This window comes from Salvelinus sp. IW2-2015, unplaced genomic scaffold (assembly GCF_002910315.2).
Source record: "Salvelinus sp. IW2-2015 unplaced genomic scaffold, ASM291031v2 Un_scaffold1168, whole genome shotgun sequence".
NCBI lineage: Eukaryota > Metazoa > Chordata > Actinopteri > Salmoniformes > Salmonidae > Salvelinus > Salvelinus sp. IW2-2015.
In genome coordinates this window covers 237,928-257,502 of record NW_019942762.1, presented here as the reverse complement: position 1 = coordinate 257,502, position 19,575 = coordinate 237,928, and the positions used below count along the sequence as shown (strand labels likewise).

The following is a 19,575-nucleotide window of genomic DNA, read 5'->3' as shown; positions in this document are numbered from 1 at the left end:
GCAGACACCAGACGTAGAGAGGAGTGTCAAAAGAGAGAGATGCAACACACGACATGGAGGAGGATGTCAAAAGAGAGAGATCAGACAACAGACATGGAGGGAGGATGTCAAAAAAGGAGAGATGCAGACACACAGACATGGAGAGAGGCTGTTAAAAAGAGAGAGATGCAGACACACAGACATGGAGGGAGGATGTCAAAAAGAGAGAGATGCAGACACACAGACATGGAGGGGGGATGTCAAAAAGAGAGAGATGCAGACACACAGACATGGAGGGAGGATGTAAAAGAGAGACAAGCAGACACACAGACATGGAGGGAGGATGTCAAAAAGAGAGAGATGCAGACACACAGACATGGAGGGAGGATGTCAAAAGAGAGAGATAACAGACATGGAGAGAGGCTGTTAAAAAGAGAGAGAATGCAGACACACAGACATGGAGGGAGGATGTCAAAAAGAGAGAGATGCAGACACACAGACATGGAGAGAGGCTGTTAAAAAGAGAGACAAGCAGACAAAGACAAGCAAACACAGAGAGAAATAGAGAGACAGACAGACAGACAAACACCAGCCGCAAACACCAGCCGTCAGGCTATAAAACAGACAGACGAGAACCACTAACACAGAGACAATTGAGGCAGACTGACTGACAGTGAGAGAGACTAGTCTGGAAGACACAACAAAAAAGGAAGTGACATGACCCACGTGTGAGAGCCAGCAAACAGAGAGAGAAAGAGTGGGTGAGAGAAAAAAAAGTGTAGTGCGCAAGGGATGGAACAAGGAAGTCATGAGCAGAAGGGTGTGGTCGACTGACGGTTCTTAATGCTTCCTGACTGACACACAGAGGAAAGAGACCGTGGATGCTGCTCTGGAACGAGCTCTGGAACTACGCGACATCTCAGGATGGACACCAAGGTGAGCTGAATGGCTTTCTTTGGGGACTCAAAGAGGAGGAAGGGAGGGACATTGGTACTCATGAGAAAGGGAGAGAGTAAGATATGTGAAGTGAGAGACAGAGAGAGGGAGAGAGAAAGAGAGCGTGTGGCAAATGTTTGGGATGGACGGACAAACAGACAGATACACAGAAAGATAGACAATGGGTGAGTGAGTGAGAGCGATAGAGACGGCCAAACAGGGGGTTAGAGGGGTGAGAGAGAGTCGGGTAGGGAGGCTGGGTGAGAGAGAGTCTGGTGGGGAGGCTGGGACAGCCCCAGGCGAACAGGCCCTTGCCTTGACATATGCTTCAGAGGCTTCAGAGTGAAATTAGGACTGGCGTAACCCGCTAATCTGAGCTGTCAAGCCTCATGATGACCACTGACGTTCACCTGTCACCGCCTCCCCTGAGGACATGCTGCCATCAGAATAGGTCAGGGGATCTCAGCTAGGTACTGATACAACACCAAAACACTCATCTGGATTTCAATCCCTCCCTTCTTCCTTGCCTTCATCCACCTCACTATCTGCTCTCCATCCCTCTAGAACAAATAATCATTGGATTCCTGGTTGGTTTACTGATGATGTTATTTTTCTGTATACACACTGCTTTTTCTCAGAACTAAAAGGTTGTCAGGGTGATTGCGATTCTCCTCAGAATGAATGTGTTTACTTGTTTGCCTGTTATTTTATGTCTATGATTACCATATGGTGCAGATGAAGAGTGATTAGGAAAAGCTGTTATGACCCTGTACAGTAGTTGTGTGTCTCAGAGAAAGCTCTGAGAGTAGCACCTGATTGCTGTAAGTGTTGCTGTTATGACAGATCCTCATTCTGCAACTAGATTTTTAGTTGGCGACACTAAGGAGTTCAGAAATGATTTAGTGTGATCGCAGCGACCTCAAACTTCCCCCTCGGCTAAATTAGGGCCATGTGCTGTGTGATATGTGTAACTATACAGAGATCATGGCTTTCAGCTGGAAAAATGGAAACGGGGCTTCAGTATAATTCCATGGATTAGAAAATGTGAGTGCACTCATCCAGTTTGTATATCATATTATATGTTTCGTTTGAGATTGTCAGCCATCTTCATTGTGTGAAAATGTGCTTGACTGCACTTTGGTGTGGGGGTGAGAAGTGGTAGAAACAACCTCTATGAGTACAATTTCCTGTGTTTCAAAATAAATGTTATAAGGGCACAAGACCCAGATGCAGACACGGGAGGCAGATGGTTTGAGTCTTGATATTTATTAAACAATCCAAAAGGGGTAAGCAAGAGAATGGTCGTGGACAGGCAAAAGGTCAAAACCACTTCAGAGTGCAGGAGGTACAGAGTGGCAGGCAGGCAGAATGGTCAGGCAGGCAGGTATAGAGTCCAGAAAACAGGCAAGGGTTAAAAAACGGGAGGACTAGCAAAAGAGAATCGAAGCAGGAGTACGGGGAACCTGCTGGTTACTTGAAAAACATATAAGACGAACTGGCACAGAGAGACAGGAAACACAAGGATATATACACCAGGGATAATAAGCAGCACCTGGAGGGGGTGGAGACAATCACAAGACAGGTGATACAGATCAGGGTGTGACACATGTAGTCTCAGTGACTGACATGAAACCAGTAACACGGCAACTTCCTCTTTATACTGATATTAGTCATGGGCCTAGATCCCTTGTTCTACACAGTAGCTCGTAGTGTCTGTCTCGTTGTGTAGAGTACCATTAGAAAACCGTTAGAGAATCATTACAAAACCATTACAGCTACTGTAAAGATAGGAGCTGGTTCTGAAACCTGTTACTCAGCCCTATAATGGGCAGAGAGAACATTCGTGAGTGTGTGTTTACGTGCAGCGGGAGCACACAAACAAGCAGGGTGTTAATGAAGGTTGATAGATGTGTGGTTGTCATGTGTCTGTTGTAATCTATTGTCGGTATAGCAGATGTGCCTGTGTGGCTGCCTCTAAGTGATCTGTATTCATTGCAGTGTCACCTATGCTGCTTAAGGGCCTTTGCTTATCTTGCAGATTTCCAGCTGTAGTAGTAGTCAGCTTAATGCTGTATTAATTACAGACCCTGCTGAGACTCTGTACCACAATGAATCTCTCACTCACATCTATCTCTCACTTCTTCACGTGCTCTGTCTTTCAGATTCCGCTGAGCTGGACGGCAGTATGTCTGTTTCTCACACTACCAGGTAAGTCATCAAAAATAACCATTTATTTCTCTCTCACACATACACATGCGTGCACCCACGGTCACACACACTGTTCTCATATATAAACATACTGTATACACGCTCTCTTCCTTTCTCATCTCAAACTAAAATGTGTCTAAACCAGGGGTCTTCACCTTTCCTTGCCCAGGGACGCCCATTATATGTTAGCAAAACATGTTTCTTTTCTTCAGATGTTTTGTCTTATCATCCGGTGAATGATAATGAGAAGGACAAGTAATCAACATTTCAAAATGAATAGATTTGGAAGATAGATTTTCATTATTTTGACCTCCACACATTATAATTGGAAAAAGTGTAAACTCTAACAGCCTATTAGTTAGAAAGGTAACTCCAAGTTAGGGCTGTGACGATTATAGAATTTTGGGTAACAATTAAATGTAATGCAAGTTGCCACAGTTGTCATAATTGTCTCAAAAACAAATGGTTTTGACCACCTTGAACTTTTGGAAACCAAGCTTCTCCTCCCAACCGTTCCGCTCGTAAAATGATTACTAACTTCACCCTCTCCATGTAAAAATGAAAAACTGCTATTGGGTGAGCTATTATCTACTTGAATATAAAGTTCAATCTCTCCCTTCTCCTAAAATAAATATATTACAATAATTGTGATGATTATTATACGACAGATGTGCCAGCCCTACTCCACATACATGTTGGTAGCAGCTGTTTAGCTGGTTAAACAAAGGTTAGCAATTTGTTTAGGTAGCTGGCCGCTAGACTTAACAAAATACATATGCTGACATGGGCTCATTTAGTGACTGTCAGTGACTGACATAAGAGAAACTGCTTACACACAACCAAAATTGCACCTTGTGTATACTACTATTTTTAATTCTCAATAGTAAGTTGAGACCCCAACTGAGTTCCTATGATTTACTTTTGGTATAGTATAGTTAGGCCCTGCCCAGAAGAAACCCTGACCCCTCCTCCTTTGGCACTCATCTAGATGAAACCGCTCAATAGGTGTACGCAATAGGTTGAGTGCACTTTGGAGTAAATCTCAGCTCTGTTAAAAGTACAAAAAATATATAATTGATCATAGTAATTCAGGAGTATCATTAAAACAGCTTAACATGCCCCAACAACATTAGACAACTATAGAAAAAGCTCTTAAAATACTGAAATAAGTCAATCAAATCACTGAGATCACAGTACCGTAAACCAAGAGGTTGTGAATTCAAATCCCAAGTGAAGACATGTTGAATAATTATTGTGTAAATGCACATTCACAATGTAATCATCTATTTTAAAGTGTGTAAAACATGTAAGTAAAAAGCACTATGTTAAATGTACAGTGTGTGTGAGTATCCCTAACGTTCACAACAGACAGAGCTATCAGTGGTTCCCCATTAAGACCCTTGATTGACTCTGCAACATTAACAGGGCGTGATGTGTAATTCAACTTTTTGGGGGGGGGAACATTTATTTGGGACCATCAGGCGACATCCTGACAACTGATACACAGAAATGTTCCAGCAACGTTTCCATCAAAAGTGTCTAGAACAATGTCTTATGTTCTGAGAACATGGCAACCATGTTTGGTGGGACGTTGATGGAATAGTCTCATAACACAGAAAACTGGTCACATGAATGTTCTTACAACCTTACCATGAAATGTGTCTAGAACATTGATATATTTAATTCTGAGAACATGGTAACCCCATTCTGGGTAAGTTCTATTTGACATTAAGGGAATGGTTTCTTGGAAACATTCCTTGCACATCACCAGAACAGTCCTATGAAAACATTACTTAATGGCCTAATGACACTCTTAAGAGAATGTTCTCTAAAGTTGTGGGAACGTTTGTTGTTAGCTGAGTAACTCCCTCCCTTTGTCCCTCCCACTGGCTGTGTGTGGACACATTCTCAACCCTGGCTGCTGCTAGGAATACATTACTCAATTGTTGTGGAGAATAATTACAGCAGTAGCCATGTTTTGTGCTTCTGTCTGTCTTGTAATGTATTGTTTAGGTTTTACCCAACTGCTTTGTTTCTGTCATGTTTTCTGAATCTAAGATAACTGAAGAAATCTGTAATAAATTTGAAGTTTTTGCCAAGGATGCTTTAGTTAGCATTTTTACATCTAACTAAGGTGTTTCTCACTGTCTATTATATTGAACAGAGCGCAATCACCGCAGCTGTTCACACTCTGTTAGTGGCCAAATGGACATCATCAACTCAAAACCCACCTTTCATTTACCCGTTGTAACGCACGGATGTTCCAAACTCTGTCGCAGACGAGACTGACTTTATTACCAGAATGATCCTATTTACACTTTGTAGTCTATTTGACACTAGAATAACTGTTTCTGACTCATATCGATACCACAAAGGCCATTTTCAAAGGGATTTTTAAAGGCAGTGACTCTTTAAAAACTCCCATTCTGAAGCTGTGACTTCCAACATTCTATTCACTGTAAACAATGTGACTTTTGACACAAATCAGCTACTTTGACCACTTCCTCAACAAGCTAGACAAAACAAAATCTTAATCTACTTCTCTCCTATTTAGATCTGATATAGAACAGAAATATATTCTACCAATCAAACGATATAGCTGTTTGTTATCAAATCAACTTACTTTTCCTCTCAATTTTTATAAACAACTGAAATTTTGACCACTTTCCCAGCAAATAAGACACAAACGTAGATGGTATGACATATTAGTCTACTTTTCTGCAATTCAAATCTGATATCAGAACATAAATATCTTCTACCAATCAAACAATGAAGCTGTTTTAGTAAGAGCATCAAGTACTTTTCCTCTCAACATTTTGAAAATACTGCCATTTTGACCACTTTCCCAAGTTAGACAAGAACGTAAAGTGTATGAAATCTTAGTCTACTTCTCTGCTATACAAATGTGAAATCAGAATAGAATATATTCTAACAGTCAAACGATACAGCTGTTTTAGTAACAACATTGACAACTTTCTCCCAACTTTTCAGAACTACATTTTTGCCCACTTTCCCAACAACTTGGACAAAAACGTAGAGCGAATGAAATCTTCTAGTTCTCTGCTTTTCAAATCTGAAATCAGAACATAAATATATTTTACCAATTAAATTATAGCACTGTGGGAGCAAATAAGACTGATTATGCCATACAGCTCAACACAACCCACTAAACTAACCCATTATAAGAAACCCCACTGACACAAACCAAACTACAATAGCGACCCCATGTACTGTAGCACCTATGTGAACTGAGCCACAATAACAATTAGCAACAGTAGTGGAATCGTCAGTTCGCCTTCAAAATAAAAGTCCTGCATTGAAACTGATGCAAACGGATACAAATAGTGGAATCATGCCATATCTGGACTAGATAAGGCAAAAAAAAGGTTGGAATGTTTTAAATTTAACAAAATACACTAATTTGTTAATTTGACAAGTCAGCTTATTGTGTGTATTGAACATTCATATTGTACTGTCTAACCTAGGGATTGGGCACTCATGATATAGGGTATCAGCCTACTTGGTGACACCCACAGAAGACTATTCTGAACAGTTTACACAAATATTAGAGTCTTGGGTTTCCTGTACTTTTCCTCTGGTAAGTAATTCAGTTAATAAAAAAAAGAGTAGGTTATGTGTTTATATTGTAATAGTCAACATTACAGTGCCTTCTGAAAGTATTCACACACCTTGACTTTTTCCACATTTTGTTACATTACAGCCTTACTTTAAAATGTATTAAATAAATAAAAATCCTCAGCAATCTACACACAGTACCACATAAGGACAAAGCAAAAACAGGTTTTTAGAAATGTTTGCAAATGTGTAAAATAAAATGGAAATGCCTTATTTACATAAGTATTCAGACACTTTGCTATGAGATTTTAAATTGAGCTCATGTACATTACATTTACATTTAAGTCATTTAGCAGACGCTCTTATCCAGAGCGACTTACAAATTGGTGCACTCACCTTATGATATCCAGTGGAACAACCACTTTACAATAGTGCATCTAACTCTTTTAAGGGGGGGGTTAGAAGGATTACTTTATCCTATCCTAGGTATTCCTTAAAGAGGTGGGGTTTCAGGTGTCTCCGGAAGGTCGGTGATTGACTCCCTGACCTGTGCGTCGTGAGGGAGTTTGTTCCACCATTGGGGTGCCAGAGCAGCGAACAGTTTTGACTGGGCTGAGCGGGAACTGTACTTCCTCAGAGGTAGGAGGCGAGCAGGCCAGAGGTGGATGAACGCAGTGCCCTTGTTTGGGTGTAGGGCCTGATCAGAGCCTGAAGGTACGGAGGTGCCGTTCCCCTCACAGCTCCGTAGGCAAGCACCATGGTCTTGTAGCGGATGCGAGCTTCAACTGGAAGCCAGTGGAGAGAGCGGAGGAGCGGGGTGACGTGAGAGAACTTGGGAAGGTTGAACACCAGACGGGCTGCGGCGTTCTGGATGAGTTGTAGGGGTTTAATGGCACAGGCAGGGAGCCCAGCCAACAGCGAGTTGCAGTAATCCAGACGGGAGATGACAAATGCCTGGATTAGGACCTGCGCCGCTTCCTGTGTGAGGCAGGGTCGTACTCTGCGAATGTTGTAGAGCATGAACCTACAGGAACGGGTCACCGCCTTGATGTTAGTTGAGAACGACAGGGTGTTGTCCAGGATCACGCCAAGGTTCTTAGCACTCTGGGAGGAGACACAATGAGTTGTCAACCGTGATGGCGAGATCATGGAACGGGCAGTCCTTCCCCGGGAGGAAGAGCAGCTCCGTTCTGCGAGGTTCAGCTTGAGGTGGTGATCCGTCATCCACACTGATATGTCTGCCAGACATGCAGAGATGCGATTCGCCACCTGGTTATCAGAAGGGGGAAAGGAGAAGATTAATTGTGTGTCGTCTGCATAGCAATGATAGGAGAGACCATGTGAGGATATGACAGAGCCAAGTGACTTGGTGTATAGCGAGAATAAAGAGGGGCCAGAACAGAGCCCTGGGGGACACCAGTGGTGAGAGCACGTGGTGCGGAGACAGATTCTCGCCACGCCACCTGGTAGGAGCGACCTGTCAGGTAGGACGCACAAGCGTGGGCCGCGCCGGAGATGCCCAACTCGGAGAGGGTGGAGAGGAGGATCTGATGGTTCACAGTATCAAAGGCAGCCGATAGGTCTAGAAGATGAGAGCAGAGGAGAGAGAGTTAGCTTTAGCAGTGCGGAGCGCCTCCGTGACACAGAGAAGAGCAGTCTCAGTTGAATGACTAGTCTTGAAACCTGACTGATTTGGATCAAGAAGGTCATTCTGAGAGAGATAGCAGGAGAGCTGGCCAAGGACGCACGTTCAAGAGTTTTGGAGAGAAAAAGAAGAAGGATACTGGTCTGTAGTTGTTGACATCGGAGGATCGAGTGTAGGTTTTTTCAGAAGGGGTGCAACTCTCGCTCTCTTGAAGACGGAAGGGACGTAGCCAGTCAAGGATGAGTTGATGAGCGAGGTGAGGTAAGGGAGAAGGTCTCCGGAAATGGTCTGGAGAAGAGAGGAGGGGATAGGTCAAGCGGGCAGGTTGTTGGGCGGCCGGCCGTCACAAGACGCGAAATTTCATCTGAGGGGAGAAAGAGGTCAAAGCACAGGTAGGGCAGTGTGAGCAGAACCAGCGGTGCGTTTGACTTAGCAAACGAGATCGGATGTCGTGACCTTCTTTTCAAAATGGTTGACGAAGTCCTCCGCAGAGAGGAGGAGGGGAGGAGGGGGGAGAGGATTCAGGAGGGAGGGAGAGGTGGCAAAGAGCTTCCTAGGGTTAGAGGCAGATGCTTGGATTGTAGTGGTAGAAAGTGGCTTTAGCAGCAGAGACAGAAGAGGAGAAGTAGAGAGGAGGGAGTGAAGGATGCCAGGTCCGCAGGGAGGCGAGTTTTCCTCCATTTCCGCTCGGCTGCCCGGAGCCCTGTTCTGTGAGCTCGCAATGAGTCGTCGAGCCACGCAGAGAGGGAGGACCGAGCCGGCCTGGAGGATAGGGGACATAGAGAGTCAAAGGATGCAGAAAGGGAGGAGAGGAGGGTTGAGGAGGCAGAATCAGGAGATAGGTGAGAAGTTTGAGCAGAGGGAAGAGATGATAGATAAGAGGAGAGAGTAGAGAGAGGAGAAGGAGTTGGACGGCGCGATACCATCCGAGTAGGGGCAGTGTGGGAAGTGAATGAAATGAGAGCGAGAGGGAAAAGGATACAAGGTAGTGGTCGGAGACTTGGAGGGGAGTTGCAATGAGATTAGTGGAAGAACAGCATCTAGTAAAGATGAGGTCAAGCATATTGCCTGCCTTGTGAGTATGGGGGGGGGGTGAGAGGGTGAGGTCAAAAGAGGAGGGGAGTGGAAAGAAGGAGGCAGAGAGGAATGAGTCAAAGGTAGACGTGGGGAGGTTAAAGTCACCCAGAACTGTGAGAGGTGAGCCATCCTCAGGAAAGGAACCTATCAYGGCGTCAAGCTCATTGATGAACTCTCCAAGGGAACCTGGAGGGCGATAAATGATAAGGATGTTAAGCTTGAAAGGGCTGGTAACTGTGACAGCATGGAATTCAAAGGAGGCGATAGACAGATGGGTCAGGGGAGAAAGAGAGAATGTCCACTTGGGAGAGATGAGGATCCCAGTGCCACCACCCCGCTGACCAGAAGCTCTCGGGGTGTGCGAGAACACGTGGGCAGACGAGGAGAGAGCAGTAGCAGTGTTATCAGTGGTAATCCATGTTTCCGTCAGTGCCAAGAAGTCGAGGGACTGGAGGGAAGCATAGGTTGAGATGAACTCTGCCTTGTTGGCCGCAGATCGGCAGTTCCAGAGGCTGCCGGAGACCTGGAACTCCACGTGGGTCGTGCGCGCTGGGACCACCAGGTTAGAGTGGCAGCGGCCACGCGGTGTGAAGCGTTTGTATGGTCTGTGCAGAGAGGAGAGAAGAGGGATAGACAGACACATAGTTGACAGGCTACAGAAGAGGCTACGCTAATGCAAAGGAGATTGGAATGACAAGTGGACTACACATCTCGAATGTTCAGAAAGTTATGCTTACGTTGCAAAAAATCTTATTGACTAAAATGATATAGTACTGCTGGCTGGTGAAGTAGGCTAGCTAGCAGTGGCTGCGTTGTTGACTTTGTTTGAAAGTGTAGCTGGCTAGGTAACCTCGATAATTACTCTAAACTACACAATTATCTTAGATACAAAGACAGCAAAGACAACTATGTAGCTAGCTAACACTACACTAATCAAGTCGTTCCGTTGTTCCGTTGTAATGTAATAGTTTCTACAGTGCTGCTATTCGGTGGCAAGCTGGCTAGCTGGCTAGCTAGCAGTGTTGACTACGTTACGTTACGTTAGAAGGACGAAAATAGCTAGCTAGCTAGCGAACCTCGATAATTACTCTAAACTACACAATTATCTTTGATACAAAGACGGCTATGTAGCTAGCTAAGATCAAACAAATCAAACCGTTGTACTGTAATGAAATGAAATAAAATGTAATACTACCTGTGGAGCGAAGCGGAATGCGACTACTCGCTCCAACCCGGAAGTGCGTCGACAGGGTGGATAATCAAAGATCCTTTTTCAGAATTCTATGGTAAACCTATAGTATTCCAAATGACTTTTACAGGATTACAGTCTTACCAATGGCCTGAAAGCGTTCCAGTGGGTAGGTCACACAGATGAAGTTCATCCTGTTTCCATTGATCATCCTTGAGATGTTTCTACAACTTGGAGTCCATCCGTGGTACATTCAATTGATTGGACATGATTTGGAAAGGCACACACCTGTCTATGTAAGTTCCCACAGTTGACAGTGCATGTCAGAGCAAAAACCAAGCCATGAGGTCGGAGGAATTGTACATAGAGCTCCGAGACAGGTTTGTGTCGAGGCACAGATCTGGGGAAGGGTACCAAAAACATTTCTGCAGCATTGAAGGTACCTAAGAACACAGTGGCCTCCATCATTCTTAAATGGAAGAAGTTTGGAACCACCAAGACGCTTCCTAGAGCTGGCCGCCTGGCCAAACTGAGTAATAGGGGGAGAAGGGCCTTGGTCAGGGAGGTGACCAAGAACCCGATGGTCACTCTGACAGAGCTCCACTGTGGAGATGGTAAAACCTTCCAGAAGGACAACCACCTCTGCAGCACTACACCAATCAGGTCTTTATGGTAGAGTGGCCAGACGAAAGCCACTCCTCAGTAAAAGGCACATGACAGCCTGCTTGGAGTTTGCCAAAAGGCACCTAAAGACTCTCAGACCATGAGAAACAAGATTCTCCTGGTTTGATGAAACCATGTTAGAACTCTTTGGCCTGAATGCCAAGCATCACATCTGGAGGAAACCTGGCACCATCCCTATGGTGAAGCATGGTGGTGGCAGCATCATGCTGTGGGGATGTTTTTCATTAGCTGGGACTGGGAGACTAGTCAGGATCGAGGCAAAGATGAACGGAGCAAAGTACAGAGAGATCCTTCATGAAAACCTACTCCAGAATGCTCAGGACCTCAGACTGTGGCGGAGGTTCACCTTCCAACAGGACAACGACCCTTAGCACACAGCCAAGACAACACAGGAGTGGCTTTGGGACAAGTCTCTGAATGTCTTTGAGTGGCCCAGCCAGAGCCTGGTCTTGAACCCGATTGAACATATCTGGAGAGACCTGAAAATTGCTATGCAGCAATGCTCCTTATCCAGCCTGACAGAGCTTGAGAGGATCTGTAGAGAAGAATGAGTGAAAATCCCCAAATACATGTGTGCCAAGCTTGTAGTGTCATAACCAAGAAGACTCAATGCTGTAATCGCGGCTAAATGCTTCAACAAAGTACTGAGTAAAGGGTCTGAATAATTATGTAAATGTGATATTTCAGTTTTATATTTTCATAAATGAGCAAACATTCTAAAAAACTGTTTACTTTGTCATTATGGGGTATTGTGTGTGGATTGACGAGGGAAAAAAACAATTTTAATCAATTTTAGAATAAGGCTGTAACTTAACAAAATGTGGAAAAAGTCAAGGTGTCTGAATACGTCTCGAATGCACTGTATACTGTATAGAATCATTTTACCATCTAAACCGATGTGAAATATATTTTCCACAGCCACAAATCTTGTATTGTCAGTTGTTTGAAGCTGGTGTACAAAACTGAAAGTAAAAGATGCAAAAACTAAACTTGAAAACCGGAACCATAGAAATAGCGAACACAGAACTGATATACCACTTAGACCTGCTTTCAATGAAGAATGACAGACCTACAGTATAACTCACTATCCATGTGAATTTGGTCAGGTCGCTCAAAGTTGCATTTTGCTGCTTTAACGTTACTGATTAGAAACTGCCTTCTGAAAAATGCAATTCATGTAACCTATTTTTAATTTGTTCTGTATTCTAGGCCTATACTTAGGATATAGTTTTTGTTTGAAGCTAAGTCTGCTTGAGAAAGTAAATGATATGATTATGGTCTCTGTCATGCTCTGAACTGTAGGTGCGCCTACACATGCCTCCTGTCCTGTTGAGCTCAACCCTCCCAGAGTAGTGGTGAGATATGGGGACTCCGTCTCAGTCAACTGCACATCATCCACAGACCCCGAGGGGATTGGGTGGGAGGCCACGTTCGGAGGTACAGATTTGCATGAAAATGTCAACTTTGTCACCTGGACTGTGAGAAGCCTCATGGACTGGACAATAGAACCTAAATGCTACGTCAATCCACAAAATGGAAGTCAGTGTACTGAGATTCTCCCTGTCATTCTCTACAGTAAGTTATTTTTCTTATATTTGTGAGTTTTGTCAGNCTACGTCAATCCACAAAATGGAAGTCAGTGTACTGAGATTCTCCCTGTCATTCTCTACAGTAAGTTATTTTTCTTATATTTGTGAGTTTTGTCAGCAAAATCCATTATATTTCACTATATGTAACTATTTTGTCTCTAGAGACTCCAGACAGCGTGTCTATCTCTCCTCTGAGCCACTCTGGTCCAATGATGGAGGGGAAGAAGTACCAGCTGCAGTGTGACATCCAGAACATCGCTCCTCTACAGAACCTGGTTGTGAGGTGGTACAAAGGGAATGAAACTATAGAGACTCAAAGGTTTAATGACTCCACAAAGAAACCAGTGAATATGTCCTCCACCCTCACCATCACCCACAGAAGATATGAGGGTGAAGTGGAGTACAAATGTGAGGCAGAGCTGGACCTGGGACCAGAGGGACCAAAACCTTCTGCCTTGTCATCAAAACCTCTTAATGTTACTGTTTACTGTAAGTATTTTTGTTTCCTTTTGGGGGTTGGTGGACTTGAAGGGACTATTTAACGGGCTGCGGGGCTATTCCATTCCACATACTATCTTCTACCAATCAGATTATAGCACTGGGGGAGCACATAAAACTGATTATGCCACACAGCTCACCCCAACCCACTAAACTAACCCACTATAACAACTCACACACTCACTAACCAAACTACAATAGTTACCCCACTTACTATAGCTAACCCATGGCCTACCTACCTAAAACATTCAGAATTAATACTGCAATGTACTGCTACTAGTACTTCTGGGTTACTTACTATGTCCTAGTCCCCCACTAAAGGCTATTATCAACTATTTATAAAACAGTCACTGCCTCTACTATACCAGCCTCAATTTGTCAACACTAACAAACTTCTAAACTTCTTCCACTAAATGCAAAATAATAGCCTAAAACTTTTTTCTATTTCTTTGACTAAAAGTGTAGTAGTCTGACTGTAGTTATTTATGCTGAAATATGTACAGTCGTGGCCAAAGGTTTTGAGAATGACACAAATATAAATTTTCACGTCTGCTGCCTCAGTTTGAATGATGGCAATTTGCATATACTCCAGAATGTTATGAAGAGTGATCAGATTAATTACAAAGTCCCTCTTTGCCATGCAAATGAACTGAATCCCCCAAAAACACTTCCAATGCATATCAGCCCTGCCACAAAAGGACCAGCTGACATCATGTCAGTGATTCTCTCGTTAACACAGGTGTGAGTGTTGACGAGGACAAGGCTGGAGATCACTCTGTCATGCTGATTGAGTTCGAATAACAGACTGGAAGCTTCAAAAGGAGGGTGGTGCTTGGAATCATTGTTCTTCCTCTGTCAACCATGGTTAACTCCAAGGAAACACGTGGCGTCATCATTGCTTTGCACAAAAAGGGCTTCACAGGCAAGGATAATGCTGCCAGTAAGATTGCACCTAAATCAACCATTTATCGGATCATCAAGAACTTCAAGGAGAGCGGTTCAATTGTTGTGAAGAAGGCTTCAGGGCGCCCAAGAAAGTCCAGCAAGCACCAGGACCGTCTCCTAAAGTTGATTCAGCTGCGGGATCGAGGCACCACCAGTACAGAGCTTGATCAGGAATGGCAGCAGGCAGGTGTGAGTGCATCTGCACGCACAGTGAGGCAAAGACTTTTGGAGGATGGCCTGGTGTCAAGAAGGGCAGCAAAGAAGCCACTTCTCTTCAGGAAAAACATCAGGGACAGACTGATATTCTGCAAAAGGTACAGGGATTAGACTGCTGAGGACTGGGGTAAAGTCATTTCCTCTGATGAATCCCCTTTCCGATTGTTTGGGGCATCCGGAAAAAAGCTTGTCCGGAGAAGACAAGGTGAGCGCTACCATCAGTCCTGTGTCATGCCAACAGTAAAGCATCCTGAGACCATTCATGTGTGGGGTTGCTTCTCAGCCAAGGGAGTGGGCTCACTCACAATTTTGCCTAAGAACACAGCCATGAATAAGGAGTGGTACCAACACATCCCCCGAGAGCAACTTCTCCCAACCATCCAGGGACAGTTTGGTGACGAACAATGCCTTTTCCAGCATGACGGAGCACCTTGCCATAAGGCAAAAGTGATAACTAAGTGGCTCAGGGAACAAAACATTGATCTTTTGGGTCCATGGCCAGGAAACTCCCCTGACCTTGATCTCATTGAGAACTTGTGGTCAATCCTCAAGAGGTGGGTGGACAAACAAAACCCCACAAATTCTGACAAACTCCAAGCATTGATTATGCAAGAATGGGCTGCCATCAGTCAGGATGTGACCCAGAAGTTAATTGACAGCATGCCAGGGCGGATTGCAGAGGTCTTGAAAAAGAAGGGTCAACACTGCAAATATTGACTCTTTGCATCAACTTCATGTAATTGGCAATAAAAGCTTTTGACACTTATGAAATGCTTGTAATTATACTTCAGTATTCCATAGTAACATCTGACAAAAATATCTAAAGACACTGAAGCAGCAAATTGTGGAAATTAATATTTGTGTCATTCTCAAAACTTTTGTCCACGACTGTACTTTTGACTATATTTCAGCTATTCACTTAAGTAAAACCTTTAAATGCCACAATGCCACAAAGGATGTACCACTTATTTCTGACTTGTTATAGTTATCTGGAACACCACTCCTCTTACACTGTTTAAGATAGAAATGCCCTTCCATCTGGATTAAGATTCTTTCATACAACTTTTTGATATAATTTATACTTTTTAAACTATTAAACTTTCCGTTCTCCTAAAACAACTTCATCCACTGTAAAGAGATTTCTTCAACATTCTAAAGCTCCCATTGTTGAAAACTCCCATGTCTTCCAACATTCTATTCACTGTAAACAATGTACCTTTTGACACAAGTCAGCTACTATCCCAACAACTTATACAAAACCTTAGAGGCTATGAAATCTTAGTCTAATTTCTCTGCTATATAAATCTGAAATCATAACTTCTACCAATCAAAATTGCTCCATCAAAGAGGCAATGCAGAAGTCGCTATGTTAACACATAAACATCTAACTCTCACCATTCCACCCAGTTGCTGAAGTTACCTGGCGAGAGCTAACTAGTCAGCCCAGACAGAAGCACAAAACAAACAATAATATATTTTAAAAGTTGTCATTACTTTTTTGTCAATTTCAATCAGGCACTGAGGTTATCTACCTAAGAAACACAGATATCCAATTGACCAGTGAGAATTCTCAAAATGTGAGCTTTTTCATGCTGTGATATCACAGTCAATCACAAGTGTAAAAATTGGCTCACAATAACTATTGAATGTGAGCTGTGTCACGCTGTGGGCATTTTTACATGACACAATACACTCCAGTAATACGGTTGATATAGTAGTCTATCAAAGTAACCAGACCTGATATTTTGATATATTTAACTTTGACTATATTTCACTGCTTCACTTAATTAAAACTGTTTAAACTTCAACTACCACACAAATCATTTTAAAGAGCTGAAGCAAGTCACACAATATTATTTCATGTAAAATTACATTTCTAGTTTAAATTGTGTGTTTACAACATTTCTGCCACAGACCAAGGCCACACGTTTAACTCAATGTCATCCTCTCTGCTTTTCTCCTCAGCTCACACAAACACGTTAACAACACCCACGGCTAAGTCCTTAACCACCGCAGGTAAATAACAAACCTCTTATTCCCTCCTTGACATATTGGAATTACCTGTTCCCTGAAAAATAAACACCCATATTGGTAATCCCTGAAAAACACTGCAACAGAGCTATAGTGAATGGATGCTTTGCTATGAAGAATCTCCCATAACCAGTTCTGTCTTTCACGTCAAGGGTGCATGCAATTTAAAATCGAATTGGCTCTGTAATTAGCAAATGTTACATTCCCCTTTCTCGTTAAGATAGACAGGCAGTGGATTTTACAGCACCTGACAAGGACTCCACTGATACGCTTTAAAAAGTGTAATTAGACTGACCCGATTTCCTGAGAGTCGTGCCATTGAAATATGCTGAAATTCTATAAAAAGTGAGAGTTACATAAAAGGAATGCACCTGGAATTTAATGAGATGTAATTATGTACAGGTCCATATGACAGAGATAAGGACTCAAAATGCTGACAGAGAATTTTTTATATTTTTTAAAATCTCTCGCTCTCTCTCTCTCTCTTTGTCCATAGTGACACCATCTCCAACCACCTCTGAAAATACCATCAAGAGAACCATCGCTCTTCTTGTTGCCTGGGGTAACAAAGGCCTAACATTTCCTTAAATCTGGAGTTTTTTGTTTTGTTATTGTTATCTCACAGCAAATTTGACAGTATCACAATTCCCTGTCTCCCAAACAAAACCCTTAGAGGAGTTGTGAAACAGAAACAGAGCACCTCAGCTCGCTGTCTCTAACTTGTCCTCAGATTAATGCTTGATTGTGGCTGATGTAAGAGATAAGAAGTCTCTGAGTGTGTCCCTCTGCGCTGTGCAGGCTTATGTAAGGGTTGAGATGTGACGTCAACAACATCAATTGGACCAGACCGCTCTGTTGTCATCTCATTGTGTTGTTCCCATGTGACCCACCTCTCTCTTTGTTGCAGGAATATAGGCTACACCTATTATGCTCTAAAAACACACAATGCAAGTAGTGTCTTTCAACTAAGTGATATTGTATTTTTCTTTGATCACAGATGCAAAGTGGGATGAACCATTCAATTATGGTAAGAGGATCTGACTTTTTCCAAAGTGCACAAATATAATGATCAACCAAGCAGCTAAAATCCACTTATCAATACCACAATGCCTCCAAACATGGTTTACAATCACATGGTAATAGACTCATCTATGTGTCACTGTGTCTATGCTCAGACTACTACTTCCTCCGTGTTGTTGGTCTGTCTATGGCTGCAGCGCTCTTCATCCTGGGTATTATGGTCATTAGCTGTGAGTAGAAAACATTTACCCTCCGTGTCTCTTTTCTTTGTCGTATTCACGCTGTTAATACTGTACTGTTATCATAAAAACAGCTCTCTCTATCCCTCTTATTGTCTTTCACTCTTTCTTTCTCTCTCGTTCTCTATCACACAGGTGGTAAAGTATGCCGGATGCCTAGGTGTCATGTGGGCACAGGGAAGTGAGTAGTCCTCTATAGCCACTTATATCAATGTGACACACACTCACGCACACATACAGTATACACCCAACCACACATGTCACCTTCAGCTTCACATACTACAACTGACACAACTGTGGTTATGCTTTTGTGGCTGTGACCTCATTATGGAACACAGGTCCAATCATGCAACAGTATTTGTAATGGAAGTGTTCCAGTGAAGTGACTGACTATAAAGGGACAAGGTAAAAAGCCAAGTGGACCAGCAGGGTTGCAATGGTTAGGGATATCATTCTGTGTTGGTATTGAATGCTACTGTATTCTATCTATACCATGAGTGAGTATCTGTGTGCCTAAATGAGTTTATGTAGATACAGTACTGTGAACATGGATAAATCACTGTTTTGACATCAGTCATAATCACTGAATGGACTGCTGACTTAGATCCTATTGTTTACAAATGGCTTAAAGCATTGTTTGGCTGTATTCGATTGGTTCGTCAGCCATGTACAGTTATGTAAATCTTTGTTTTCGTTGTTTGATGAATTGATGTTAGAATAATCAATGTTTGATTCATTTAAATTTGATTATCTGACCTTAGATGAATTGACCCTGGATAATCGGACATTTCATTAATTGACGTCATGTGTTTTTTCCCAGGTCGTACCAAGTGGCCAGAGAGTAGTGAGGGGACAAACGTGTTACTGAGTGGCCTCAAGACACCAAAAGAGTTCATCAGAGGGACATGGAGAAACAACACTGATACAACAGACCTTATCGACCATGTGCGTGTGTATGTGTGTGTGAAAACGTTGTTGGACAAAACTCTGTCTCTCATTTCAGAGATAAGAACGTGAGATGTCTTTCATGTGCCTTTCCCACAGACTGCAAGTGAGACTCACTCAACATTATGAAATTACCCCTCCCTCACTTTTCTAAAGACTTACCTGTAGTTTTGAATGCAAGTTTTATTATACTTTGGCAGTCATGTTTCTATGTATATTTTCAAATGCTTACAAAATGTTACAGAATACATACTGTAGATGTTACGTAGCTCAGAGGCGCCCCCAAGAGCACTGGAAGAGGTACTGATCCTTTTTTCTCTCTGATATTCCAGAGACAGCAATTTCATGCCTAGCTTTTCACAGATCATTGTGTAGATTTTATCTGTAGATTTGTCACCAACTTGGATGAAATTTTCTCTAATAAATCACATACATGTCCTGTTCATGGTCTCATTTCCACAGATATTATGGAGGTCCATCATGCCTCTGACAGCCTCATCTAACCGAACAGTCCCTCTGGTTCCGGGTAGGGAATTGCCAATACTACATGCCACAGGGACAATACTGACATAGGTGTCTGAGAGGCTTCCCTGTTCTACATTTAAAGGGAAAATTTACTCAAACTATATTTGGGTATTTTTTTCCATTAATGCACTGTTAATACAGTTCCAAAATGTTTTACATGTCAGCAGTCAAGATATTGGACTTTGAAGAAGCATAGTGTCACTGGCCACATCATGATTGTTCTTATAACAGAACAGAAAGGTGGAGAGAATGTTTTAAAACTCCAGAATAAAC

General features: G+C 42.8%; 1 protein-coding gene across 1 annotated transcript; it reads left to right on the top strand.

Annotated features, from left to right (window-relative positions):
* The first annotated feature begins 742 nt into the window (after positions 1-742).
* Positions 743-18,982, top strand: LOC112069951 (intercellular adhesion molecule 2). Its single transcript, XM_024137355.2, has 10 exons — positions 743-915; positions 3,078-3,123; positions 12,597-12,869; positions 13,046-13,372; positions 16,508-16,558; positions 17,070-17,135; positions 17,571-17,600; positions 17,749-17,823; positions 17,968-18,013; positions 18,653-18,982. Exons 1-10 carry the CDS (start codon positions 904-906, stop codon positions 18,675-18,677), a joined length of 951 nt encoding a protein of 316 aa, XP_023993123.1. The 5' UTR covers positions 743-903; the 3' UTR covers positions 18,678-18,982.
* The last annotated feature ends 593 nt before the right edge of the window (positions 18,983-19,575 follow it).

Coding starts and splice junctions, on each gene's coding strand:
- LOC112069951 (XM_024137355.2), top strand. Junction 3,124..12,596: donor TCTGTTTCTCACACTACCAG/GTAAGTCATCAA, acceptor TCTGAACTGTAG/GTGCGCCTACACATGCCTCC. Junction 12,870..13,045: donor TCTCCCTGTCATTCTCTACA/GTAAGTTATTTT, acceptor TTTTGTCTCTAG/AGACTCCAGACAGCGTGTCT.